Consider the following 24,720-nt stretch of genomic DNA (forward strand, 5'->3'; position numbering starts at 1 on the left):
CCCAAACAGAGCTTCTTAAGCCATCTTCCTCATGAGAGATGCATGAAAGAACTACTCGGATTACAATAAGGTACAGAATCTTCACTCTATCAGCTTTTCTTTCTCTTTTAATTCAAGTAGATTTCTGCAACCTAAAAAGGTGGTCTTGTCCTTGTCACTTTGCAGTCCTCTTGAATTCTGAAAACCATATAATGAGAATGGTCACCATCAGGCTGACTGGATTCAGGCTCTTATTCAGTCTGCACTTCTGCTTGAGGAAACTCGTACCACTTCATCAGTGCTGTGATGTCAACACCTTTCAGAGAAAGGAGAACTCTTGTTTGCTTTGCTTTGCTTTCCACCAGGGAAAGGCACCATTCTGCCTATTGGAGAACATAACACATAGCACATCAGAAATACCCAACCTGAAAACTAATTAAGGAGAAGATCCCACAATTGCACCCCCCTCCCTAGCTTACTGCCTAGCTCAGTTCTGTGCTGTTCCCGCTGCCTGTCTCCAGAACTACCCCTGAGCACTCTTCGGGGTGGGGGGGCTCTTTTATTCCAGCACTCATCCCAAGAGCCTCCATGACAAAGCCTGGGTCCCCCACAGTCCTCTAGCATTGGTCTTAAAAAGCTGGTCCATCAGCCCTCACACCCCACAGGGCACCCATGAGCTCTTGGACATCTCACAGGGAAGAAAGCTCCAAACTTCAACATTGTGCTATAAAATCACTGCTCTGCTATTCTACTCACAGCAGTAGAGATACAGGAAAATGAAAACACACTTTGTTCCGCTGAGCTTCTCCTCTGAAGGAGAACCTCCGCAGTGGTCATCCTTTGAAAAGCCAGATTTTGTCTTCATGCCCCAGCAGGGGAGCAGTGCAGGAGGCAGAGGCAGTGGTTGTTTTTAAATGGTATGAGGATAGCAGTAAGCAAATTCACCTGAACGTGCTCAGCTAGGTGTTTTGAGGCTCTGCAGCTAACCACCTCCCCCCAGAATAAGCTCTGTATTCTGAAATGATGATGCAAATTGTTCTTATCCTGAAATTCAGCACAACCTTCTTCCTAATTGAGCAAATGTGTGTGCATCTTGCAGTGAGAGCTCTCTAGTGCATCAGAGAGGTAAGCAGGAGGCAAGCTGGTTTGGATTCAGTTTAATTTCCCAAGGGTTATATATTTTAAAGAGTGCAAGCAGAAAAAAAATAGCACTGATAAAAGGCTAAATCCTATTCTCATTTACAAAGGGGTAAAGCACAGTAATTCTGCTGATACCAAGGTTGTGCTGGAGTGAAAGGAAGATTGCTGGATACAGACAAGCAAATGAGAGGGTTCTGAAGAGGAATATCTGCTTCACACAGCCTGTCTGTGGGCTATATTCTGCCCTGAATTGCTGTGCAAAGTCAGTGCAGCAGGAACCCAAGCTGACCAGAGCCTAAAAGCGGAACTGCTGCCCCTCTCCTCTAAGCAGCCTTGCCACAGCAAGAACCGGTTTTATCAGAGCACTGATAGAGAAAACTTCAGTTTAGTAAGAAAAGCAACTGGGGGAAAAGATTCCAAAGGCATCTCCCTCACCCACAGTGTCCATGTTCTAGATTGCCACCCAAGCACCACTGTGCCTTGTCTTCTCCAAACAACCTCAGCCTGTGCCTTTCCTCACTGCCCTCAGATGCAGCCTAAGTCATCTCAGTGTCAAGAAGCATCTCTCAAAACACAGCTTCTTCTCCTCTTTCTGTCCCTGAAGAGTGGGGACTAATCAACTACTTTCTTAAAAATAAGCTTTTCCATTTTTTTCAAAGGCAAAATGTATCACTAGTTTCCTCAAGTCCTTGTGATTCTTACCCAGATGAAGACTCAGAGAAGGATATGATGCCTAAGCTAGGACAGAAGTTTAAATTCCCTAAAAAGTTGTTAAAAATAACAACCAACCAGAAACCCTTTCTCCACAGTGGCCCAACCCTACCACCTCTGCAGATCCAGGACACCATACTTTTTGACATGAAATTTCTGCAATTGGCCTGGTTGGTTTACAGCCCCTGATTTGTGCCCCCTAAACCACCCTCACATGAGCAGCTCAGGGTCTGGCTTCCAGGTTTACAAGCACAGTTTTCTGACCACCCCATGGTCCATCTTCTCCTTAGACACCCAGTTTTAGGCTTCTGGTCTCTGTTTGGGAAAGAGAAACTCAAAACTTAGGTTGCTAAACTGAAGGGGCATAGGATCTTTGGATCTATCATTGATCACGATAAATGTTCATATCCTCCTCTCATTATTTTATCACTTGTTTTTTGGCCACAGCTAGTTTTTTTGACTTATACTTTCTTACTCTGCTGCCTTTTATCCCTTTTTCATTAATTACAGTTGAAGAACATTTGTTATTCCGCACAGTTTCTTTGAACAACATTGATCTATTTTTAGTTTTCTTAAGTCCTTTCCCTTTGTTTATAAACATCAGTTTTGCTGACCAGTTTCCTCCATGGATTTCCTTTCCCGAATCAGGTGGAGGGAGGAAAAGTTTGAAACACACACACCCCAGTTTCTGAGACCCCTTTGTGATAAGCCAGAAGGTATTTCTTTCTGCTTTCCACAAAAATTATGCTGTATTATACCATATTTATACTGGTCTCAATTTTCAGTTGCACGTTCCATAGATACTTAGCCCAGATCTGAACAGCAGCATTGGCTTCATTTTTGCCAGGTGAAAATTTAACGTTCATTTTTGATAGCAATGTCTAAAGCCATCAGGGGCTCACTATTCTTCTTCCAAATCTTAATTATTCCACAGGAGAATATCAGGAAGGGCACAGAGGAAATGCTTCAGGTTCTGGGTCCTCTGGGAACACCACACCAAGCCAGCTGTACAGTCCTCACCCGTGACCAGAAACACATAAAATAACGACGGTGCCAAGCCCTTCTAGAATTCATTTGGTATTCTCAGCTGAATTCCTTTTGAGTACATCTCCAGCCCCGTGGCACCATTAGCAACTTCAGCCCAGAGGCCCTCATTCAACAAAACTCTCAAGTCCAAGTGCGCTTTTCAGTATGTGAATACTGCCATTGAAATCAATGGCAGAGCCCACAAGCATGTGTATGGTACTAGCTTGGGACTGGCCAAACTCTTGCTCTCTACCTGTCCTAACAGGAGTATGGAGCAAGCCTCCGGATCCTGAGGCAGCCCTCTGTACCTGGACTTATTCTGTCATTTTCTAAAAGCAGCAGCAGGAGAGGATCAACACAAGAGCAGAAAAGGAGGAGCATTGCTGTTGTTCTCATTTGGGCCCTAATTCAATTGAGTCGCTGCTCCTCCACTGCTAAAGGTGGAACAACAGCACCTAAATGCTAGTTTTTGGTGGTAGTGACCTTTATCCTTGTGTTTTCTTTCCCAGTTGCAACAGGGCTGTACAGTTTAAGATAACCAAGTATCTATATATGCCAAACACCATGAAGTTCATTGAGCTACAGCTTTACAAACTCTTTTAGGCTGCAATCTTGTGTGGTTTAGAGGAGGCTGTGAGGCTGAACCTGTGGATGATGAGCAGGGTTTTATTCTGTCACATGAAGAAAGCCAGAAAGCACTGGAACTGTGCTGAAAGTGATCTTTGAAGTGGTGTCTACCATGGCTGTTCTGCTCCTGGTTGGTTTCAAAGTGACCCTTTCCTCATTTCATAGCATCATAGATTCTATGATGACCCCTTCCTCATTTCCTTTCCTTTAAGGCAGCACTTTGTTGTTTCTTTCCCTCTGGAAACTAAAGAGTAAATGAAAATCTTCCTATTTGGGATGGCATTAAAAAAGGGGGGCAAATAAAGACATTTTAATTGCATGGGATTTCTGAATAAGATTTCAAAATAGGGGGAAAAATTAGCTACGTGCCTGGTACACAGAGAGCCCTTTCTCTTCCCCTTTGTGGCAGAGGAATCAATGGAATTCATATAAAAGCGGGAGGGGGTGGGAAGAGAGATAGGAGATGCCTTGCTCAGTACTAGCAGGTCACAAGCCTCATGGGGCTGGGGCAGTGCTTGGAAGGCAGTTGCTGGCTCTATCTCCATGTGTACCTTTTTGTTCCTTGCCTTGGATTTGCTGGTCAGTGGCATGCTGCTTTGCCTGGCTCTCTATAGAGCTTGTAGCCTACAGGAATTTGGACAGAGTGGTACAGACATCGCCGACAGAGACTCTGATCACTGACTATCCCTTTAAATGCAGTCTCATGACTTAGTCTTTCTTCCACTACCTATTAAAGAAGGAGACAAGGCGTACATAGACAGCTTCAATTCAGACCCAGAAGGACTCAGAAAGCCAAGACAATTTAACAGAGCTAACTGTGAGTAAATGCAAAGAATTAGAGGTGCTCTCTAGAGCAAAGGGCATGGAGAAAGATTTGTAGGAAATCCTCAAGTGAAAGAAGGTGTAGTATTTTTTTAAATGTATTTGCATACATTGTTCAAAAGGCGAAATTCTGCAAAAAGAAATATCTATTTTGTCATTTTAGCATTTTTCCTTTAAATACAAATCTAAGTGTCTCTTAATATAAAGTGGACAAATTCTTGATTTCCCATAAAATTCCGAAGCAGTGATTTTGTGCTGCAGGCAGTAAAGCCCTTTGCAAATGCAACCTTATATTCATTGGTGTGAATTGCATAGGAGGAATATCCGGGTGGGAAATTTGAAGGCAGACTTTTGCAAATGTGGATCGAACCTCCAGGCTGGAGCCTGGCTGGGCTCATGAGGGGTGGGCTTCCTTCTGGGAGTGCTGGAAGTGACCCCTTTCTGCTGGGGATGGAAAGGAGCTGGGGTTGGTGGGTGGTGTGGAGAACACAGAGCTTTCACCAAGGTGTCCCTTCATGGTGCAGGTTACTGTTTTATTAATAGAGGAGCACTGTGTCTCCATGTGCTGTACTGACCAACCATCCTATATGGGTACGGCATCCTCGAAAAGCTTGATTTTTGTTGGCCAGCAGTCATCAGTGTGTCCCTACAGCTTATCTTTTTATGGCAACAGCTGCTGGCTAGATATGGGCAGACGCTTTACCAGTTATCGTTAATTATCTAATTAACTCTGTTATTAATTGCAGATATGATTATCTGGTGGAGTGCATTCCCAGCACACCTTCATGTTGCCCATTGTCTTCTTTGCACTCATCGTTACTTGGTGTTTAACCAAGGGCAACTGCATCTCCTATGATGAACTGAAGGACCTGAAGATTGAATTTGGAATCAATCTCTACCGCCATGCCTCTGAAGCGGAGAACAGAACCAACCTGGTCATTTCCCCAGCAAGCGTGGCCATTTCTTTGGAGCTGCTGCAGTTTGGAGCTCAAGGAAATACCTTCATGGAGCTGCAGAACGCCCTAGGATACAACATTCATGGTAATGTACTGCATTAAAAAAAATACTTATTTCCCTATGTCTTGCAGGAAAGCTTTACTAAGGGGATACAATTGTACATGTCATGATAAACTATTTTTTTCTGTCTCACTGCAAAAATGTAATTTGGAAGTGTTTTCTCCAGATTTGATAGGCAGGTGTCAGCTGGATAAAGGACACTCAGCAGAAGATACACACATTATTATTTCTTCTTTTCAAGTACTGCTCACTCTTTCACTGAAGTACAACTTCTCCTAGAGAAAGTACTTCCATGAACAGAACTGACCTTGGTATCCCAGGGCTTCACGGTGCCCGTCGTGACCTGGCCTCCACCACATCCTCTGCTAGGAGGAGATGCCAAGGAGACAACAGTCATTTTGTCTCCCATCCTAATCTCAAACTGAGAAATCGAATTGTCTTTAAGACTTATGCCCTTATTCTAGTGTTATTATAACTGGCTGAAAAGATCTTTTAGCAAAAAAACTTAGTAGAAAATTGAGCAGGAGGTGACTGGCAGGAAGTAAGATATATAGGCAGGTGGATGGTGCAATTACATCTTTATGTGAAAGTAAGCTAAAATAAAAGGCTCGCTGGGAAGAGATATGGAAAAGGCAGATATCTTAGAATCCAGCATGAATCAGTTGAATTTAAGGATGCTGTTTTCATTTTAATTGTGGATTACCCTACCATCTCACACCACATGTCAAAAACTGTTTTACATTATGGGCACAACGTTTATAAGAAGTAGACGGCTGCCTCATCTTCAAAATTTGCAGCTTGTATACAAGACTTATGTAAAGAGATAACAACATTATTTCTCAGCATAAAATTTACTTTCAGCATATGAAGACTAAAGATAAAACCTACAGCAATTTCACCGTCCTGTGCTGTAACCTACCTTAGCCATCACTGCCATTCTCTATATCATTGATATTCAAAACCAATATAGCAGTACAAACTAATTTTGGCTGATATACATTCTGTAAATTCAGTAAGGTAATTTTAAACAGCATTAGTTCAGACAAGGATTCTACCTCAGCAATTGCCACACTTTTTGTTACACAGGGATTCAGTTATTAAGAAGGAGAGAATATTAAGTTAGAGAGAATATTGCACACTGAAATTTAAGGAAAAATCTCCACGCAAGATACAACTAAGAGAAGTATAGATATTATTAATGACCTGGTGGCTCTTTTGCACTGTCCTACTGTCCCACTGTCACGCATCACAGAATAACAACATCTCTCCTTTAATTTCTCTCTACTTTAGTTTACGGCATAAGCCGTGTGTGTTGAGGCTTTTAGCAATATCAATGTATGAATGTGAGAAAAAAGTAGAATGGGATCTATTGTTATTAATCATGATAACACGTTTATAGCAAGGGAGAAAGAAATCATATCCTCAAATGGTTTACATGTAATAAATAAGTACTTAACCCAAATTTTGGATGAGTAAAAACAAATTGCATATATGTTCTGTTTTTCCACTAGATATTTGCATTCATGTTTTAGTTGGTCCTTCTATCACAATAGTGAAGGCTGTGGTTAAAATCTTGGCAGACTAAAAACAATGAAAACATTGATGATTCATTCACTACTCACAGAGAATCGGCTCTTACATGCACTCGTAATCTTCTTTTAACATTTGGAAGATTGGTTCACCTTCATTCTAAAACTAAGAAAAGCAGTGTTTAAAGGAATGTTGCTGAAGAATAACAGGCAAAATGATATACTTTAAAATGTTTTCTCCTTGCTGTTTAATTTTACCTGTGGTAGAGTACTTTAAAGCAATTTTGAGCTGCTCTCTGAGTAAGAATTCAGGACTTTGGTTAGCTAAGTGCTTTGATATGACTGAAATTCCAAGCTCAGGATACCACACCTCACATTAACATCTGCTTCCAATTTACTATCTTTGATTTCTTACGTCCTCCAGAGAGCTTGCCAAATGCTCCTGCACTAATGCAAAACACACAAGTAAAGCACTTTACACCTCAGACTGTGTGAGTTTTCTTGACATCGGTTCAAGGAGTTCAGCATTTTATCCCTCCAAGAGTAATAGATCTAAGTTTTAATACTGATCTTCATAGAGGTGGTTAGTCTCCCTGCAGGTTGTTAGAGGAGCACTGCTAGGCTAGAAAACACACACTGGATTCTTGGGTGGTAGAAATAGGAAGATACGAAACTTTCCCTTTACCTCAGCAAAAATCTGAACCAATGCAGTAGAAGTCTCCTGATGAGGTGAGGGACCTGGCTAGGAGCTGGAGTCTCACAGTGACCTTACCTTTGGCTTGATGCTCAGCCTGGGACAGGTCAGTAAAGGCGGGATGGATCCAGCCCACCAAAATCCTGCCTGGGTTACCTGCCCCAAATCACTCTTGTCCAAATCTGCCTTCCCTCAGCACTGCCTGTGGGAAACTGAGGGCTTCCTTCCTTTGACAATGGTTGCCCTGGTATCAAAAACAAAATTTCCAGCCAGGACCATGTCTGCGAGCCCCGCTGTGCCCACACTGGGTAGTCTGGGAGCTGCCCAGAGTTCTTCAGATGTTCAGCCAAGGCAATCAGCACCAGAGCTGATTGCAGCACTCTGAAGAAGCACAGGGCACAGTAGTTATCTTCCTGGAGATGGTGGCCAACAGTTTGTACGTGACAGTGAATTGCTGAGCTTTCACACAGAGATTAAGACATGTGGTGACTTTCCACCTAGGGAAATCAGAAAGACCCTGGTGATCCCACAGAGCCAAGAGGCAGTGCTGTCTTGCTGAAGATCAGCAGTGCTCTATTCCTTGAGGCAAGCTTATTTGTAGGAAGAAGAACCCAAAGGAAACTTCTCACAGGGAAGTAAAAAATTCAAAAGGATGTCTTTGGGTGGATGTAGGCAAGTATCCTCCAGCGGCTATAGGAAAGGGGCTGACTCACACTCTTGGGAAGTCTGAGGAGACATGGAAACCATCAGCATTGTTCAGACTGTGTGCAAGTGCTGAGCCTCAGGCAGTCACTTCATCATGAATTGCCTCAATAAAAACTATTAGAGTGAGCAAATTAATGACAGGCAGAAACAACTGTTAAATCACCCCTTGGGGAAACCTATTAGAAACTTCATGATTTTAGAAACACAAGATCCTCCCAAGTTTGGAAGATTCACATCCCTGCTGAGCCCACAACATAACCTTGTATCCATCACAGCAACCCCCATCACTGACCCACCATGAGCTCCCTGGGAACTGGAGGCTGGGGCACTGTTCTACTGTTTTCATTAGTAGTTTGGTCAATCCACTAAAGTCTACATTATTGAATTTTTGAATGTTTGTAGTTTCTACAAGCATTTTTGAAGGCCAGATTAAAATTTAAAAGGATCCTAGCAAATCAGAGAAATGTGTGAATAGGACATAATTCAATAAGGATAATGCAAAATTCTGCATTTAGAAGGAGCAATCAGCTGTGCAAGTCAAGGAACTATGAGCTAATGAGCAGTTTTTTTATAAAAGATTGGAGGGCTCATAGAAATTAAAATTTAAATATGAATATTGAATGAGAAATATATTTGTACTTCAGAAAGAATAGAAATTATTGTGGCTTGTATAAGAAGAGTTACTTGTAACAGACATCAAGAAACCTACCAACTCTATTTAGCATTGCCAGGCCTTACACACAATACAGGATCAGTTTGGGGCACTGTCCTTCAAAACTAAAGGGTCACGGGTAAGCAGACAGAGCTGGAGCAGTCAGGGAGATATTCTTCCTGGGATGGGTGGCAGCAGTGATGACGTGAGAAAGAGATGTCAGCGCTGTACCATCAGCAGCTCAGCCAATCACTGCTGGAGGCACTCGGTCTCACAAATGAGAACTCAGAGAGTGCCCCAAATGAATAAGGTTCCTTATGAACCATAAGAGCTATATTCACAAATATAAAGGTGTGATCATGACATTGTGTCAGCCACTTGACATATCTGCACTAGAGTGATTTCTATGGCAGCACTAAGAGTGCTCTTCTATGCCCATTGTGTCATTGTGCCTTATAGAAATACCCCATCACGTCAAGGTTGCTTCAGTTGTGAAAGTTCTTTAACTTTCAGAGGGCACTGGTGCCCGCACTAGAGCTGAGAGCCACTGAGATCTGATGCTTCAACATAACTGCAGTTATTCCTTCTCTCTCACCTGGCAGATCCAAGTGTGCAGGATATGTTGCATGAGGTGTACGAAGGACGAGCTGACTCTGTCCAGGGCGTCGTGGCCCAGCTGGCGTGCTCCCTCTTTGTGCACACTGGTGTGCAGCTCTCGCCCCATTTTGCTGCACGTGCCATGCACTGGGCCAACAGCAGCCTGCAGCAAGCTGACTTCACTGACCCCAACCGAACTGCAGCCCAAATACAGGGGTGGATCACCGGTAACCTCGCAGGTAGTGTAACAACCCACAAGAACGACTGCACATGAATAAAATGTAAAATAAGAATAAGGAGAGAACATGCATTTAACTAAGAATGAAGCTTTTTACCACATTCCACCTTGCCCAAACCAAGACTAATGGCCAGGAATTCTAATTCTTGTGTTGCTGCTCCTGGTGGGAAAGAGCCAGAATAAGTCTGAATCTCTGACTGTAAGTTTGCAACATCAGGCCATAAGCTCCTTGGCCTTATTCCTCTAATTTTTTAAATGGGAATCCTGTTCAGTGCTCCCAGTTTTAACACGGAGCAGCTAAACTCCCTTGGGACCAGTCTTGATGCACAGGCTTTCATGCTGTGGTGGGGAGCATGGGGGGCTGTAAGCTCCACAGCCAGACTCTGAATTTAAAAAGTCAAAATAGGAAATGAAAATTGCTCCACACAAGTAAGAAAGGTAGTGAAATTAAATGTATGTAAATGAAAAAAAATAATTAAAAAAGCAAGTCCTTAGAAGCAGTAGACCAAATAAATCCCTGATCTGCCCCATCGACTTTAATTACATGAGTGCTAATTTGGGTATTAACATGTAATGTGATGTTAAACACACACATTAAAGCTGCTACTCGAAAAAAATCTATCCTTCCTAAATGAGCTATAATAATTGATCCATCTTTGCAATAGAAAATTGTTGCTCTAGAAGCAGATTCTAAAATGGGAGTTTATGTTGTGGTACTCACATGAATATCATAGAATCGTAGAACTATTAAAGTTGGAAAAGACCACTAAAATCATCCAGTCCAACCACCAACCCATCCCACCATGCCCACTCACCACGTCCTTCAGTGCCACATCCACACAGTTCTTGAACACCTCCAGGGGCAGTGACTCTACCACCTCCCTGGGCAGCCTGTTCCAATGCCTCACCAACTCTTTATGAGATGAAATTTTTCCTAATATCCAACCTGAACATCCCCTGGTGCAACTTAAGGCCATTCCCTCTAATCCTATCAGTATTACCTGGGAGAGAAGGCTGACCCTCACCTCACTACAACCTCCTTTCAGGTAGTTGTATCAATAAATTAAAAATGAATCACACCTTCAAGAATCTTTGAGATGCCCAAAGCAGGTCAAGGTGAACTGCTGATTAAATTAGAGAGGGGAAGAATTAGGACATGAGATGCAGGTGACTTAGTTATTTCATCAGGTGGTCTGTAATCATGGGATGACTACATTAGGAATTTCTGGACCTGAAGATGAAAGACAGTAAAATATGCACTGGCATGTTCATGTGAGAAAACCAGTTAGGACCAGGACATTGGGCTGGCTTCATTCAATTCACACTGTGCAGGGAGTAGCACAGTGGCGTGGCGTTGGCCTTCAACATTGATAAATTTGAGCTTCCATATGGACCAGCAGGCAACCCTGAGGAGTTCCATCTACCAAACTGTACTATGCTTCTTGCTGTCTGGGCTGGTGGGCAGGCCTGGTTTGCTTTATTTCCCCACACAGACCTGTCCTGTGTAAGTAGGACAGCCTATGTCTCCCTCTCCATCTCTGTCCCTCGCAGACGGGGACGTGCACAGTGTGCCTTCCGACGGAGCTGCATCACCACTCAGCCGGGTTGCTGTGGTGAGCACCATGTACTTCAAGAGCACGTGGCTGAAGAAGTTTTCCTTTTTGGATACCCAGATCTTGCCTTTTACCACGGCAGAGGGCTCAACCCTGAAAGTGCCCACAATGCATCATACAGCTGAAGTTAACTACGGTAATTGCCCTTGTTCCAGATGTATATATATAGTATAATATATAGTGTATTCTCCTTTCAAAGGTTTGGAGTATATGGGCTGGTGACACAATGACTCATACAGTAGGCTTAATTTTCAACCACCAGGAATTCTTCCATGTAGCTCTACAACCCATTTTAATATAAAAAGCTCCTTTCCCTTCTGCCCTAAATTTGAGAGATTCACTTGGATAAAAATCCTTCTAATTCCAAGTCTGAATTTCTTCAACACCACGGTATATCTCTTAGTACTGTGCAAGACATGTCCTTTAACCTAAATAGTTTATTTTCAGCTTTGATATTTCCTCCTAAACATGTTTATGAGTAAATAATGAAATTGACTAAAATGAAGATGCCACGCTTATCTAGTCTTTTCATAAATTAGATACTCCTGTTCTCTACTAGTCCTTTTCTGTACTTGTCCAACTTAAGTTAACCTTCCTTGAAAGTAAGGGATAAGAAATTTAGATAATAATTGCAATGGGTTATATACACACTCTTGGTATTTTGCCCTCAGAATTTCTATGTCTTCACAGAAATGCCTCGTTTAGCGCATTGAGTGGTTACTCAGGCTGTACCCTACCTGTTCTGTTCCCCCTACATTCCATTTTTTCTACAGCTGATGAGTCACAGGTAAATCAAGGGCAGGGAAATCTTAAAAAATGCATGCCCTTTTGTGTTGGCTTCTCTGACACTATAGGATTTCCACCATCTCAGTCACCAAAGTAACCTCACTGTCCATCTTCGATGAAAGTCTTCAGAACTGGCAATTCTTTGAACTCTTTTCAACATGGGAACCCCACTTGCATCTTGGCTCATTTTAATCTCCTCTTCAAGAAAGTGCATTCTATTTTTCATTTCTGGCTCTAGCTACCATCACTTCTACCTGTTACCTGTTAATAGTGCCATAGTGAATCTGTGTCTAATGTTTTACCGTAAAATCAGATGGCTGGATCTGTGCCTTTTTACCAAATCAATTACACAGCCAAAAAGATACTAGGATCTGCCTGATGTTGCAATTTATCTCACTTTCTGTGTCCCTTTGTGAGTTGGCCATGCGTTTCTCCTGGGTATATTCTAAACATCTTCAAATGAAGACCTAAAATTTCCCAGACTACTTTTTCTTTATAAATACACTTCTGTTTTCTAGACTCTCATCTAAAGATGCAGACTCTGACTCTACAGGTTTATTGAAAATCTTTGCTAACACACTTGCAAGTTTCACATCCATTCTCTTTGAATTCTAAAGTAGTAACTATGCAAGCCCCAGATTTGTCTCTCTGAAGTAGGTCAAACTTCATTTGCATCTCTGGCATTGCAAGTCCTCTTGTTCTTTCCTCATTCCCATTAGGCACCTCACTGTTATTCAATAATTTATCATCAAGCTAACCCTTCCCCATTATTTTCAGCAAATAATTGGGGATAAATTAAAAAAAAAGAATTCAGTGCTCAGCGGCACCATTCTTTCTTCCTTTTTCTCTCATTTATACAGCTAAAGCAGTTTCATTTTCTGGTCACATCAAGCAGGCAGTTGGCCATTTATTATTTCTGCAGCTCTTTATCTCTGAACCCACCTGTCTGAGGAATCTTCTTTTCTGCTTTGCATGTTTGCCTGTATTGCTTTGGCTTTGCCTGTGGTATTTGCTCTTCAAGGAAGCCCGTGGTGTGTCCAACACATTTCTTCCTCCTGATAGGACCACCTGCTCCTGGACTCATTCACACCTCTGGCTTGGAGAGCTCCCATTCCTCTGGTGCATTCAACTCTTTTAGAAGGGAATTAACTTCAATTAGGAGTGCAGAATTTCCTTTTCCAAAACCCAGTGCCTTCTCATCCTCATCACTGAGCAGTGTAAACTACTACATCAGCTCATGGTCATTCAGCCCTGGGTGATTCTGTATCCCCAGCTCCTTGCAGGGTAGTTGGCTGCTCATGAAGTCTGAAACTCCATCACCCTTTGCTCCTTTGTGAGCTATCCAGTTAGACAAAATGGATTTCTTGGGACTAACACATACCTATCAGCTCAGGAACAGATCTTTTCTTTGAACTTTTTGTAGGGTGAGACATAAGTGAGAAGTCCAAAATGACTGAGCCAAATCAGTCTTTGTCACTAGAAAATCCACAAACATTTCTGACTAACTAGTTTGAAATGCATAAATTCATAGAATCATCTAGTCTAACCACCAACCCATCCCCACCATACACACTAACCATTTCCCTCAGTGCCATATCCACCCTTTTCTTGAACACCTCCAGGGACGGTGACTCCACTAACTCCCTAGGCAGTCTGTTTCAGTGCCTCACCTCTCTTTCTGGGAAGAAATTTTTACTAATATCCAACCTAAGTTCCCCCTGCTGCCCTCACCACAACCTCCTTTCAAGCAATTACAGTGATTAGGAGTCCTCTGAGCCTCCTTTTCTCCAGACTGAACAATCCAGTTTCCTCAGCTGCTTCCCATAAGACTTGTGCTCGAGACCCTTCACAGCTTTGAAGTCCTCTGGTCACGCTCCAGAGTCTCAAGACAGTCTTACTACAACAAAACAGAGACCCGAGATAACATTCCTTCGTTATCAAACGATTACAGCTGTCCACCACCAGGATCCGAAACAAAGATGAAGAAAGTTTAGCTGTGGCCGATACTAATCTAACATTTACAACATTTTTTATCCTTTTAATGTGGCCATGCAGGACAAATCAGCCTGGGGACTATCAACATGGCTAAGAAACTGTCAGGATTACTATTTGCACATGCCTGTTAGATACTGCAGCTATGTTATGTTCTTTTTTCCAAGCAATTTGTTAACTATATTTGAATGCTAATTTAGCTGTGTACCATCGTTATGGGACGCTCAAAATCAGTTCAAGCAAGGAAGGCGAAACATTCCAACTCAATCATCCCAAGTCTTTAGTTTTCTTTTTAATTAACAAATAAGGTCTATATAACCTCTGCAGACATAACAGACTTCAAAATATCAGCATGTCCATGAATTAAACCACTCCTATCTTGTGCAAAATAAACACAGATCCTCTCTGCTTGCAAACCAGAAGAGTTTTTTTTCCAGCAAAACAACCCGTGTGCTGGGAGATGGTTTTACCAGTGCAATTCCCTCTCAGGACTGCATGGTGGGAGGGCTGGTCTAAGAATCTAACATTTCTAGACTCTAGCAGGACTACCGGCATTTAATGAATGCTGTCTAACCTAGATTTGCAAAACTAGCAAACATTTTACACAAAACTTTTAAGACATTCTATATCTATGTGTTTATGAGCAGATATTTAAGTATGATGAACAATAGCTAACTATATTCCACTATTTATAAATACTGACTCAAAAAGCATGAGTATCTACCCTAAAAGACACAACTACTACAGCTAAGTGAGAAGGGAGTAGGTTATTTTGAATGGCCTGCAGCAGTGGCAATAATAAGTCATTTGCTTGTAACTTGTTTTTAACTCTTTCTCTGACAATTAATTCTGTGTCTTCCTGAAATGCTATTTACTGGATTTACAGGTGACAAAATAAGAAAGGAAAATTGTGATAATTGGATCTGCTCTACTGTGTAACAGCTCATTAGAAATGCTTCGATTATCAGTTCATTGAAATATGGAATTAAAGTCATTGTTACAACATGTCTAAATAATTACAGGGTTGGAAGCCAAACAGCTTTTACTTTTGAGACTGTTTTTTAAAACCTTCATCTGATTTTGATAGTTTTTTCAGTTTTCAAAATGAATAAATTGGGTGCCTCTGTAAGCATATGCCTAACTACTTTACCGTTTAATGTATCTGTTTGTCTCTTGAAATAAGATTAAAACTGATTTTTAATGGCAGTAAAGAAGGAAACACAAGACAAAGAAGGTTTCAGTAAGTTGAGTAGTATACTCATTTTTTTTAATTGTTTCTTTCAGCAATTAATTTTTAGTGAAAAATATTAGATGGAAATCATAGGGAAAACAGAAATCTTATTCAAAGAACATGCATTGCAGGAAATGTCACCATTAAGATATTGTCATTGCCTTGATAATAAACATAGGATACTCCAAAAGAAATGCCTCCTAATTATTTCAGTGGAAACTAAAACAGATAAAAAAGAGCACAATAACACTATTTGATAGATCAAATTCTCAGCTACAAAACACTATTTTTCAGCGTAGTCACCACCACTAGCTGTGCATTTTTATCAGCAGTGAACAAGAGCCTGCATGCCACATCCTTAAAAATCTGCACCAGCAGAGGCGACCACTGCTTCACAGCTATGATAGCACTGTTGCTAGGAAAATGTTGTGCACGTAATCCATCTTTCATTGGCCTGAACAGACAGAAATCAGAAGGCGTCAACTCCAGACTATACAGTGAGTGTTGTAGGATAGTCCAGCCAAGACTGGCAATGTGCTCCATGATCTTCAAACTGGTACAGGGCCTGGTGTCACCGTGCTGCAGGAGAAAGGTTGTCTTCTTCTCTCACCTGACTCTGGATGTTTGAGCATTCAGCTCAGTCAGCATTACAATGCAGTGGTCAGAGTTAATGGTTTGTCTGGATTCCAGGAAATCCAGAAGGATCACCTCTTTCCTATCCCAACAGCAGTGCGCATCACTTTACTTGCTGAGGGCTGTGTCTCGAACTTTTTCTTCAATGGGGAATTCACATGTCACCATGGACTCCATGGACTGCTGGTTTTACTCTGGCTCATAGTGGTGACACGTCTTGTCACCAGTAATGATACCATCCAGGAAACTGTCACTTTCAGCCTCATACTGGTTCAATAGGTACTGACAAACTTGTATACAGTGTTCCTTCTGTTCCCATGTGAGCATTTGTGGGACCCACCTGGCACAAATTTTGTGATAGTTGAACATTGCCACCATCATTTCCAACATATTGAAGCTGATATTCAGCTGTGTAAACAGTTCCCTGGTCACAATCTGCTGATTGGCACAGATGAGCTGATCAAGATGTTCTTCATTGTGTGGTATGACAGCATTGCATGGCCATTCAAAACATAGCTAGTCTTCTACATTGCTGTCACCCCTGTTAAAACGCACCACCCATCGTCTCACTGTGCTCACATCCACTGTTTGGTCTCCACAAACACTCAGCAAGTGTTGATGAATGTCAGTGGGTGCCATTTCTTCTGCATGGAGGAATTCAGTGACACATCTTTATTTACTTCATATGCACTTCCATGTCAAATGTCATTCTGTCAGACTGCCCCTTTGCTGCCATCTGTTGCACAGCAACAAAATGTAATGATGAAATAAGACCTATATTTGCCTAATTACAGGTCAATTCCAGACAACAACTCAGGATGCTTTCAGTGTCGCTGAGTTACCTTACCTAGGGGAGAAACTCAGCATGTTCATAGTACTTCCCAGCCACAAAAGAACGCCTTTGTCCCAGATTGAGTCTCATCTTTCTGCCAAAACCATAGCACTCTGGTCCAGCGGCTTAAAGAGGATGAAGATGGACATTTTTCTACCTAGGTAAGCAATTTTATTCCTCTGAGATGACTTCACTACTCCTGTTGTCAGAATTATGCGTGATAGCAATGACATGGGCAACCTGCAGGACAGAACCAAATTAGGTACTTTGAGTTTCATTCTTCATCATGACCAGAAAAGCTTCAAAGTTTTCTTAAGTCATGAAGAGTGAGCTGGGAAGCCCAAAACCTTCCAGTATCTTCTTTGTTGCTTCAAAATAATAATACTAAAAAATCAGATGATCCTATGGGTTTTACTTCACATTCACTTAAAAATCCTTTAAAGAACTAAAAAGAGAGAAATATTCCTGATTCTTTCCTACATCCCCTCTTTCTCTTTGCTTACGTAAGAGTTAACATAACTTTTAGAAATAAACAAAAGAGTAATAGCTTATTTTTACAACTTGCTAATTAATACAAAAATACTCAGCGACTAGCACCGTGCCCCCCCACCGGTCATATCCATCTTTCTGTGGGCAAAGCAAGTTTCAGGCATCCATTTTGCATGTCAGTTGTTCATCGTCACTAGCAAATACCCATATCCTGGCAGTGTTTTCTATCAGCTACTCAAATGAAATCATGTATTAGGAGGAATCAGGCACAGGGGAGCCTCTTGTATACATCAGCATGGAACGGCCTTATTACACATCTCTCACAATACATTCTCCATGTGAAAAACAATTTGTACATTAATACTCGTCTCCTCCGAGATAATTTTTGGAAATGACTCAAATTGCTCTTTTGCTGCTGCCAAATAGAATGTTAATGAGAGCGTGTTCAGGAGTATGCAAAGTTCACGTGTCAAGAAGACCGAGAGGCAGTATGATTGCAACAGAGAGAGGTGAGGGATTCTTTCTGTTAATGTCTTCAAGTGAAGAGCAGTTGCTTTTCTGGAAAGTGTGCTTAATCAAGTAGAAAGCATTGGGCTCACACAGAAATAGATAGATGAAGTGAGAAGGCTTGAAATAAATTGCATGTTCCACCTTTTAGCTCTATAAAACTATGAATCCTGCATTTAAATTACATCTCTCATCTTAATTTCAGGTTTAGTATTCAAAGCCTTTTTGATCTAAAGACTGTTTTTTCTGCCTTGGGAATTAGAGATGCATTTGATCCCATCACTGCTAATTTTAAAGGTATTTCAGGTAAGAGGCTTGACTGAATACAAAGTGATCATTGACCCAGCAACACATATAGATTCTTAGATAACATCTGAAAGATTGAATAGACTCAGGCGTTCTGTATTGATTGTACTTCTTTCTCTGTGAACTCCAAAACAAAATTCCCATTCAAATGATCTAATTTATTATTGATAATGCTATTGGGTGGGTGGCCTGGGAAGAATATAGGGACACCATCTGGGTGGTGGGGTTGGGTTTAGGAAAGCTAAGGCACAGATGGAATTGAACACTGGGAGGGGCATGAAAAAAAACAGGGATTATTTAGATACATTAGATAGAAGAAGCTGAGGTACTCAATGAATTATTTGCCTCAGTGGTATCCTCCAGGGGTCTGTCTTGGGACTGGTGCTCTTCAGCATCTTTATCAACAACATAGACAGTGGGATCAAGCAAACCCTCAGCAAGTTCGTGAATGACACCAAGCTGAGTGGTGCAGCTGACACAAGAGAAGGAAGGGATGCCATCCAAAGGGAACTGGACATGGTTGAAAAGTAGGCACACAAGAATCTGATAAGATTTAACAAGGTCAGGTGCAAGGTGTTGCACTTAGGTTGAGGCAATCCCAGATATGAATACAGACTGGGAGAACTCAGTGAGGGCAGCCTTGCAGAGAAGGACTTGGGGGTCCAAAAAAAAGCTGGACATGAGCCAGCGATGTGCACTTGTAACCCAGAAGGCCAACAGTATCCTGGGCTGCATCAGCAGAGGGGTGGCAGCAGGGAAAGGGATGGGATTGTCCCACTCTGCTCTGATCTTGCGAGGCCCTATCTGGAGTACTGCATCCAGGACTGGGGCCCCCAGTACAGTAGGGATGCAAAGCTGTTGGAGTGGGTCTAGAGGAGAGCCACCAAGATTATCAGAGGGCTGGAGCACCCTTCCTGTGAAAAATGGCTGAGGGAGTTGGGCTTGTTTAGCTTGGAGAAGAGAAGGCTCCAGGGAGACCTCACTGTGGCCTTCCAATACTTAAAGGGAGCTTACAAGCAGGAGGGGAACTGACACAATCAGTTTTTTTACACAGTCTGATAGATAGTGATAGGACAAGAGGGAATGGCTTTAAACTAAGAAAGGGGAGATTTAGGTTAGATGTTAGGAAGACATTTTTCACTCAGAGGGCAGTGAGGCATTGGCACAAACTGCCCAGAGAAGCTGTGGGTGCCCCATCCCTGGAGGCAATCAAGCCAGGTTGGATGGGGCCCTGGGCAGGCTGAGCTGGTGGGTGGCACTGCCCATGGCAGGGGGCTGGAACTAGATGATCCCTGAGGTCCCTTCCAACCCCAGCCATTCTATGATTACTATCAGGATCCAGCATTCAATATACCATTGTCCATATGGCGGGAAAATATTTATGTAGACTAAAGAACAGACAAATAAAGGTAAAAATGAGAGAGAAGAGTTATCACAACAGCGACTTAAGGTTCCCTGAAAGTCTCCCTAATTACAGAGGCACACAAATTTATGTGTTCCTACTCATGATCTGAAAGTTGTTGTCTCCCTCCATCAGCAACAGAGATCTGCTATCCTCCCTAGACTAAAGTAACCTGATGTTGGCTTCCTCATGTGTTACCTCTAAAGATGTTTCTATATTGTGTCAAAGTGATGTTCTTCTGCAGCCTGAATGCATAACAGAGGACATTTCCAGACAGAAAGATACAAGACACACACAAGAGTTTTAACTTACTCTACAATTTGCTTGGACTTGGAGGATGTTGATCCAAAAACCCCACAGCCCTACTATTTCAGCTATGGACTGAGCTAAGAAGTCCTTGACATAGACCTGGCTCAGATATTTGAGCTGTCTGTATTTATCCCTATCACACACATGCATGAAAAATCCTCTGGCCCAACTCACCTTCAGCACAGTTTAGGTTCAGTCTAAGGTCCTCAGATTCTGCAGGGGGAAAAAAAAAACAACCACGTAAAAGCATTATAAATTAATAAAATAAAAGTGATGTTCACAATAAAATGCAGGAGAATGCTATTAATATTCACCCCTTGGGTTGGTTTGTTTTACAGAGCAAGCTGGCCTTTATATTTCAGAAGCTATCCACAAAGCAAAGATTGAAGTAACAGAAGATGGTACGAAGGCATCAGGAGCTACAGGTAAATCAAATACAAACATTACTTTTCACTCCTGGAGCTTGTCACTACAGAAACAACTGCTCCTCACAAAACTGCTTCACAAAAGCATGCCAGTATTTGGAAGCACACCCACTCCAAATGCAAACGTTTGTATTCAGCATTTCTATTTCACCTTTGTAATTGCTCATAGGAACTCGTTTTTAAACCTCATTTCATGTTTAATGTTAGACTAACACGCAAATACTCAGGTGAAATCCAACTTTGCCAGCTCAGGAAAAATCCAGTTTAACAAAATAAATCACTTGGTCTGTTGGTTAAATAGAATCATAGAAAATCCTGAGCTGTATGGGACTCACAAGGATCACTGAGTCCAACTCCTGGCTCCACACAGCACCACCCAAAACCAATCTCTTTGTTCAGATCCCAAAAAACAAAGAATTACAAAGGTTGCTGTCTCTTCATTCATAGCTCCTAGGTTGTGACAGGGTTTGTTTCTGAAGACAGTCCCATTGGTACCTTGGAAGTTTACGATGTGAAAGTTTTGTCTTCTTGAAGATATTCCAGGCTTGTTTCTTAAAAGCTGGGAGCAGTGATAGTAGTGCACAGATATTTGTTTCTCATAACAGACAATTTCTACATGAGCAGTCAGGGCTGGTTCAGCAGGGGGATTCCTGTAAATAAAATCTCAGCTCTGGACTACAGAGTTAATAACTCAACTCTGTAAGCTGAATGACATTTCCATAGAAATCCTCCATCACAACATAAACATAATACAGGGAAACTGAGCTGTGCAATACCCATCTACTTAAAAAAAAAATTAAAAACTCACATGAGCAATATTGAAGTTCCTTTAATCTTCTTTTCCCTTTTGGAAGTCTTGGATGCTCCACACGTCTGTACGGTGATCATTTGCCATAAAAGCTTTGCTCAAGGGACGTGGTTTAGTGGGCAATAGCGGTGGTAGATGGATGATGGACTAGATGTTCTTAGAGGTCTTTTCCAACCTGAATGATTCTACGATTCTATGAAATGAGTTAACCTTGCTGCAGTGCTGTACAGTATTAAAACATACGACCATTTTCATATTCATAAGGGCATTACTGTTTTCAGTATTAACATTTTCATCTTTTTTTTTTTTTTCTGGACATTCCTGACTTCTAGGCTTCCATTACACACCAAAGACTAAGGACAACCTGACCCAGTGCCTGATCCAGAGGGCAGCGCTGCCCACAGCAGGGGGTTGGAACTGGATAATCTTTGAGGTTCCTTCCAACCCAAGCCATTCTATGATTCCAACGTTAATAGCACTCAGACAACATCACACCTTTATGACGTTGAAACCAACACCAGAAACTCCACAAATTCCCATCAGACCAAGCTAAGAAGCTGGTTTACAAAAAGTTCAATTCTGCTTATTGCTGTACTTTAAAAGCTCTGCATCCAGTCACATAGAGGCTTGGAAGATGAAGGTTTTTTTTGTTTTGTTTTGTTTTTAGGAGCACTGAAATAGTGCCACTCAAACTCATTTTATTGAGTCTTACTCAAATTTTCAATTGAATTCTGTTGTTTTAACTGCTCATTGCAATTATCCAAGTTTTTGGTTTTGTCAATATAGTCAATACTACAAAGCTCTAAGGCAGAATTGATTTAAACAAGGCTCATAATTGCTTCTAAGCCATCATAATTTTAGAGACTATTTAATCACCCCCATACAGCACTTTGAAGATACTCAGCCTTTGTTGGGAGCTCTGACTCATTTCAGGAAGGCATAAATATTTCTTTGCTGTTTCCCATTTAGAAGAGGGGACTACATCTGTGCCTTGCCCGTCTTCTGACTGGAACAGCAGAGGTAGGAATTGGGTAACAGCACAGTACGACTTGGGCAGGCCTAGGGCTGTGGCAACAATTGTTACCCTTGCAGTCCAAACCAGGCTGATTCACCTTAGCAATAAGCACACGTGCTCCATCTGCTCATAGTCCCACAACACAACTCCTTTATTCATCTTGACTGATTCCTCTATAGGACAAAGTCACTGGTTCATACTTCGAGTAGCAACTCAGGCTCTGGGGTTTGGTACCGTGAGCTCTGAGGGCACAGCACAGAGGATGGAATGAAAATTGATGCCTTTTACTAATGTCGTTTTAATTCCATTACAGCAATGGTACTATTGAAAAGATCTCGAACACCTATTTTCAAAGCAGACAGACCTTTCACTTTTTTCCTGAGACAAGCCAACACAGGTAGGTGCACTTGCTGTTTCAGCAGCAGAATCATTCACAAGTAGCACTCAAATCAGTAAGAAGCTCGTTGTACATAAAGTGCTGTTCTTCAGTCCAGGACATTTCAACAGCCAGCAACAGCAGGTTTAGACTTAAAGCATACATAAGGAATAGTTTAATTTCCTTAAAAATATATAAAAGATAGCCAAGTCAGGAAAGCCAAATTAACTTGTCTATGTATGTAGTAGATTAGTGTGGTGATCAGGACAAGGGGCGTGGGTCTAAACTAAAGGAAGGGAAATTTAAATTGGATGTCAGGGTGAAGTTCTGTATTGAGAGAGTGGTGAGGCACTGGAACAGGCTGCTCAGAAAGGCTACAAATGCCCCATCCCTGGAGGTGTTCAAGGCCAGGTTGGATGGGGCCCTGGGCAATCTGATCTAGTACTTGGTCTAGTGGCTGGCAGCCTTGCCTGTGGCAAGGAGGTTGGAACTTGATGATCCTTGAGGTCCCTTCCAACCCAAGCCATTCTATGATTCTACAATTTCTAGGGTAGGCACCAGAAGTACTGAAGATCTTAAATGCCCCAGCACAGGAGACAGACCTCCGCAGGGTAATCTGAATCCCAAATGAGCAGCAGTAGTATCTGAAGTTAAAATACAGAATTTTCCCCTGCAAAACAAACTTACTCATACCTGCGCAGGTGGCATGGAGCAAATAGAGTTCTGAGCGCAGGCAGCAGGACTCCAGGGCCTGAAATTCCCTGTGTTAGCACTACCTCAGCTGTTTGAAGGGGCATAGCTCAGCAGTTCAGCAAACTAACAGCCTTCTACCCAGCTCCAGTTGCAAACATACAGAAGTTTCTCTTCTCCTGTATCAAATATCAACACCTTTGAGGAGACTCTTCCCTACTTCGCATTCTCATGAAACATTCAGGTTCTCAAAAGCCACGGATGTTCACTGGCTGTCACTAACAGACTGACACCTTAGCTCTGCAGAAAGCCTAAAACTTATGCATTCACTTCTGCAATTATCTTCAGGGTTCAGTAAAACACTGGGTTCTGCCTAAAAAGACCTGAAGAAATTATTTGCCTTATCTGCTTACAAGCAGTTAATCACGCTCATTGCCTGTAAATACCTGTGTAATTAACACTCCACTTTACAAATTCTGGTGAATCAAAGCATAGGTACTAAGCAAGGGCAAAAATCAGGGAAAAGGCACTGAAGTAAATCTGGCCCACAAAATCTGAGCCATTGACTCCTTAGGATTAGGCCAAACACTGATTTTGGGGAACAAATTTGCTCAGCTTACAGTATATGATAAATTGCATGAAAATTAAACGCAGTTGTAAAATAGGAATTACATGATTGAAGTGTATGTATTATTACGCTTCAACTCAAAACACAGAAGCACACTTAATATTTCCAATGGAAAAAAAAAAAAAAGGAAGCCCAAAAACATTGTCATTGTATTTGTTCACACTCAGTAAATTAAGTTTTTCATTAGGAAAATGGGAAAGTTGTATTTCTCTGTTCAAAAGTGATTCTTCAGGATGTGTCCTGGGCAAGTCTCTGGTTGGACTACTATTTTGAAATGTCTGTTTTTAATACAGTAATGATCAAAATTATTCTAAGGCAAGCATGTAATTGCACAATCAATTTTTCCATATAATGAAGAATTTCAAATCTGCTACTTCCATGCTTTAATTCAAGCATTTAAACTGTACTACACTCTTTGAAAACTCAGTCCCCATTTAATTTTTTTTTTTTTTTTTTACAGGTTCAGTACCCTTCATAGGAAGAGTTACAAATCCTTCACAATAAATGCTAGTCAAATACCATCTTCTGCTCCTCCTATGGTGAACTTTCCTTTGATGAAATTCAAGGCTACGTTATATATGTATTTATTAAAACATTACTCTTGCTTCTTGCAAAAAATATGAAGTCCTCTGCTACCTTATTACTTTGTACACACTACAGGAAACTTGGATCTGTCTGGAAATCATTAGCACCACAACTACAGCAAAGATTAAACATATATCTTAGAGGAAAAATTGAACAGATTTTGCCACTGAAACATTTAAGAACGTGGGCCTCAGCTTCTGCTTGACATCATCTTGCTAGCAGGTGCCAGGCTAGTCAGCTGGACTCGTTCAGAACACAAGCGATCTAAAAGGAAATGTTCCACAGGAAAGAAGTTAGGAGCATCTAGCAAAGACGAAAGATAGGGCCAATAAAGTGATACTGTATGTCCAGGATGG

General features: G+C 41.6%; 1 protein-coding gene across 1 annotated transcript; it reads left to right on the forward strand.

Annotated features, from left to right (window-relative positions):
- On the forward strand, positions 1-24,521 carry SERPINE3 (serpin family E member 3). Its single transcript, XM_021404612.1, has 9 exons — positions 1-70; positions 4,220-4,300; positions 5,052-5,346; positions 9,505-9,738; positions 11,250-11,486; positions 16,787-16,985; positions 18,026-18,126; positions 20,176-20,262; positions 22,399-24,521. The coding sequence occupies exons 3-9, from the start codon at positions 5,091-5,093 to the stop codon at positions 22,524-22,526; spliced, it is 1,242 nt and encodes a 413-aa protein (XP_021260287.1). The 5' UTR covers positions 1-70; positions 4,220-4,300; positions 5,052-5,090; the 3' UTR covers positions 22,527-24,521.

Source organism: Numida meleagris, chromosome 1 (genome assembly GCF_002078875.1).
Source record: "Numida meleagris isolate 19003 breed g44 Domestic line chromosome 1, NumMel1.0, whole genome shotgun sequence".
In the NCBI taxonomy this organism is placed as follows: domain Eukaryota; kingdom Metazoa; phylum Chordata; class Aves; order Galliformes; family Numididae; genus Numida; species Numida meleagris.

Coding starts and splice junctions, on each gene's coding strand:
- SERPINE3 (XM_021404612.1), top strand. CDS start 5,091: ATGTTGCCCATTGTCTTCTTTGCACTCATCGTTACTTGGTGTTTAACC. Junction 9,739..11,249: donor GATCACCGGTAACCTCGCAG/GTAGTGTAACAA, acceptor CTGTGTAAGTAG/GACAGCCTATGTCTCCCTCT. Junction 16,986..18,025: donor ATGGACATTTTTCTACCTAG/GTAAGCAATTTT, acceptor TCTTAATTTCAG/GTTTAGTATTCAAAGCCTTT.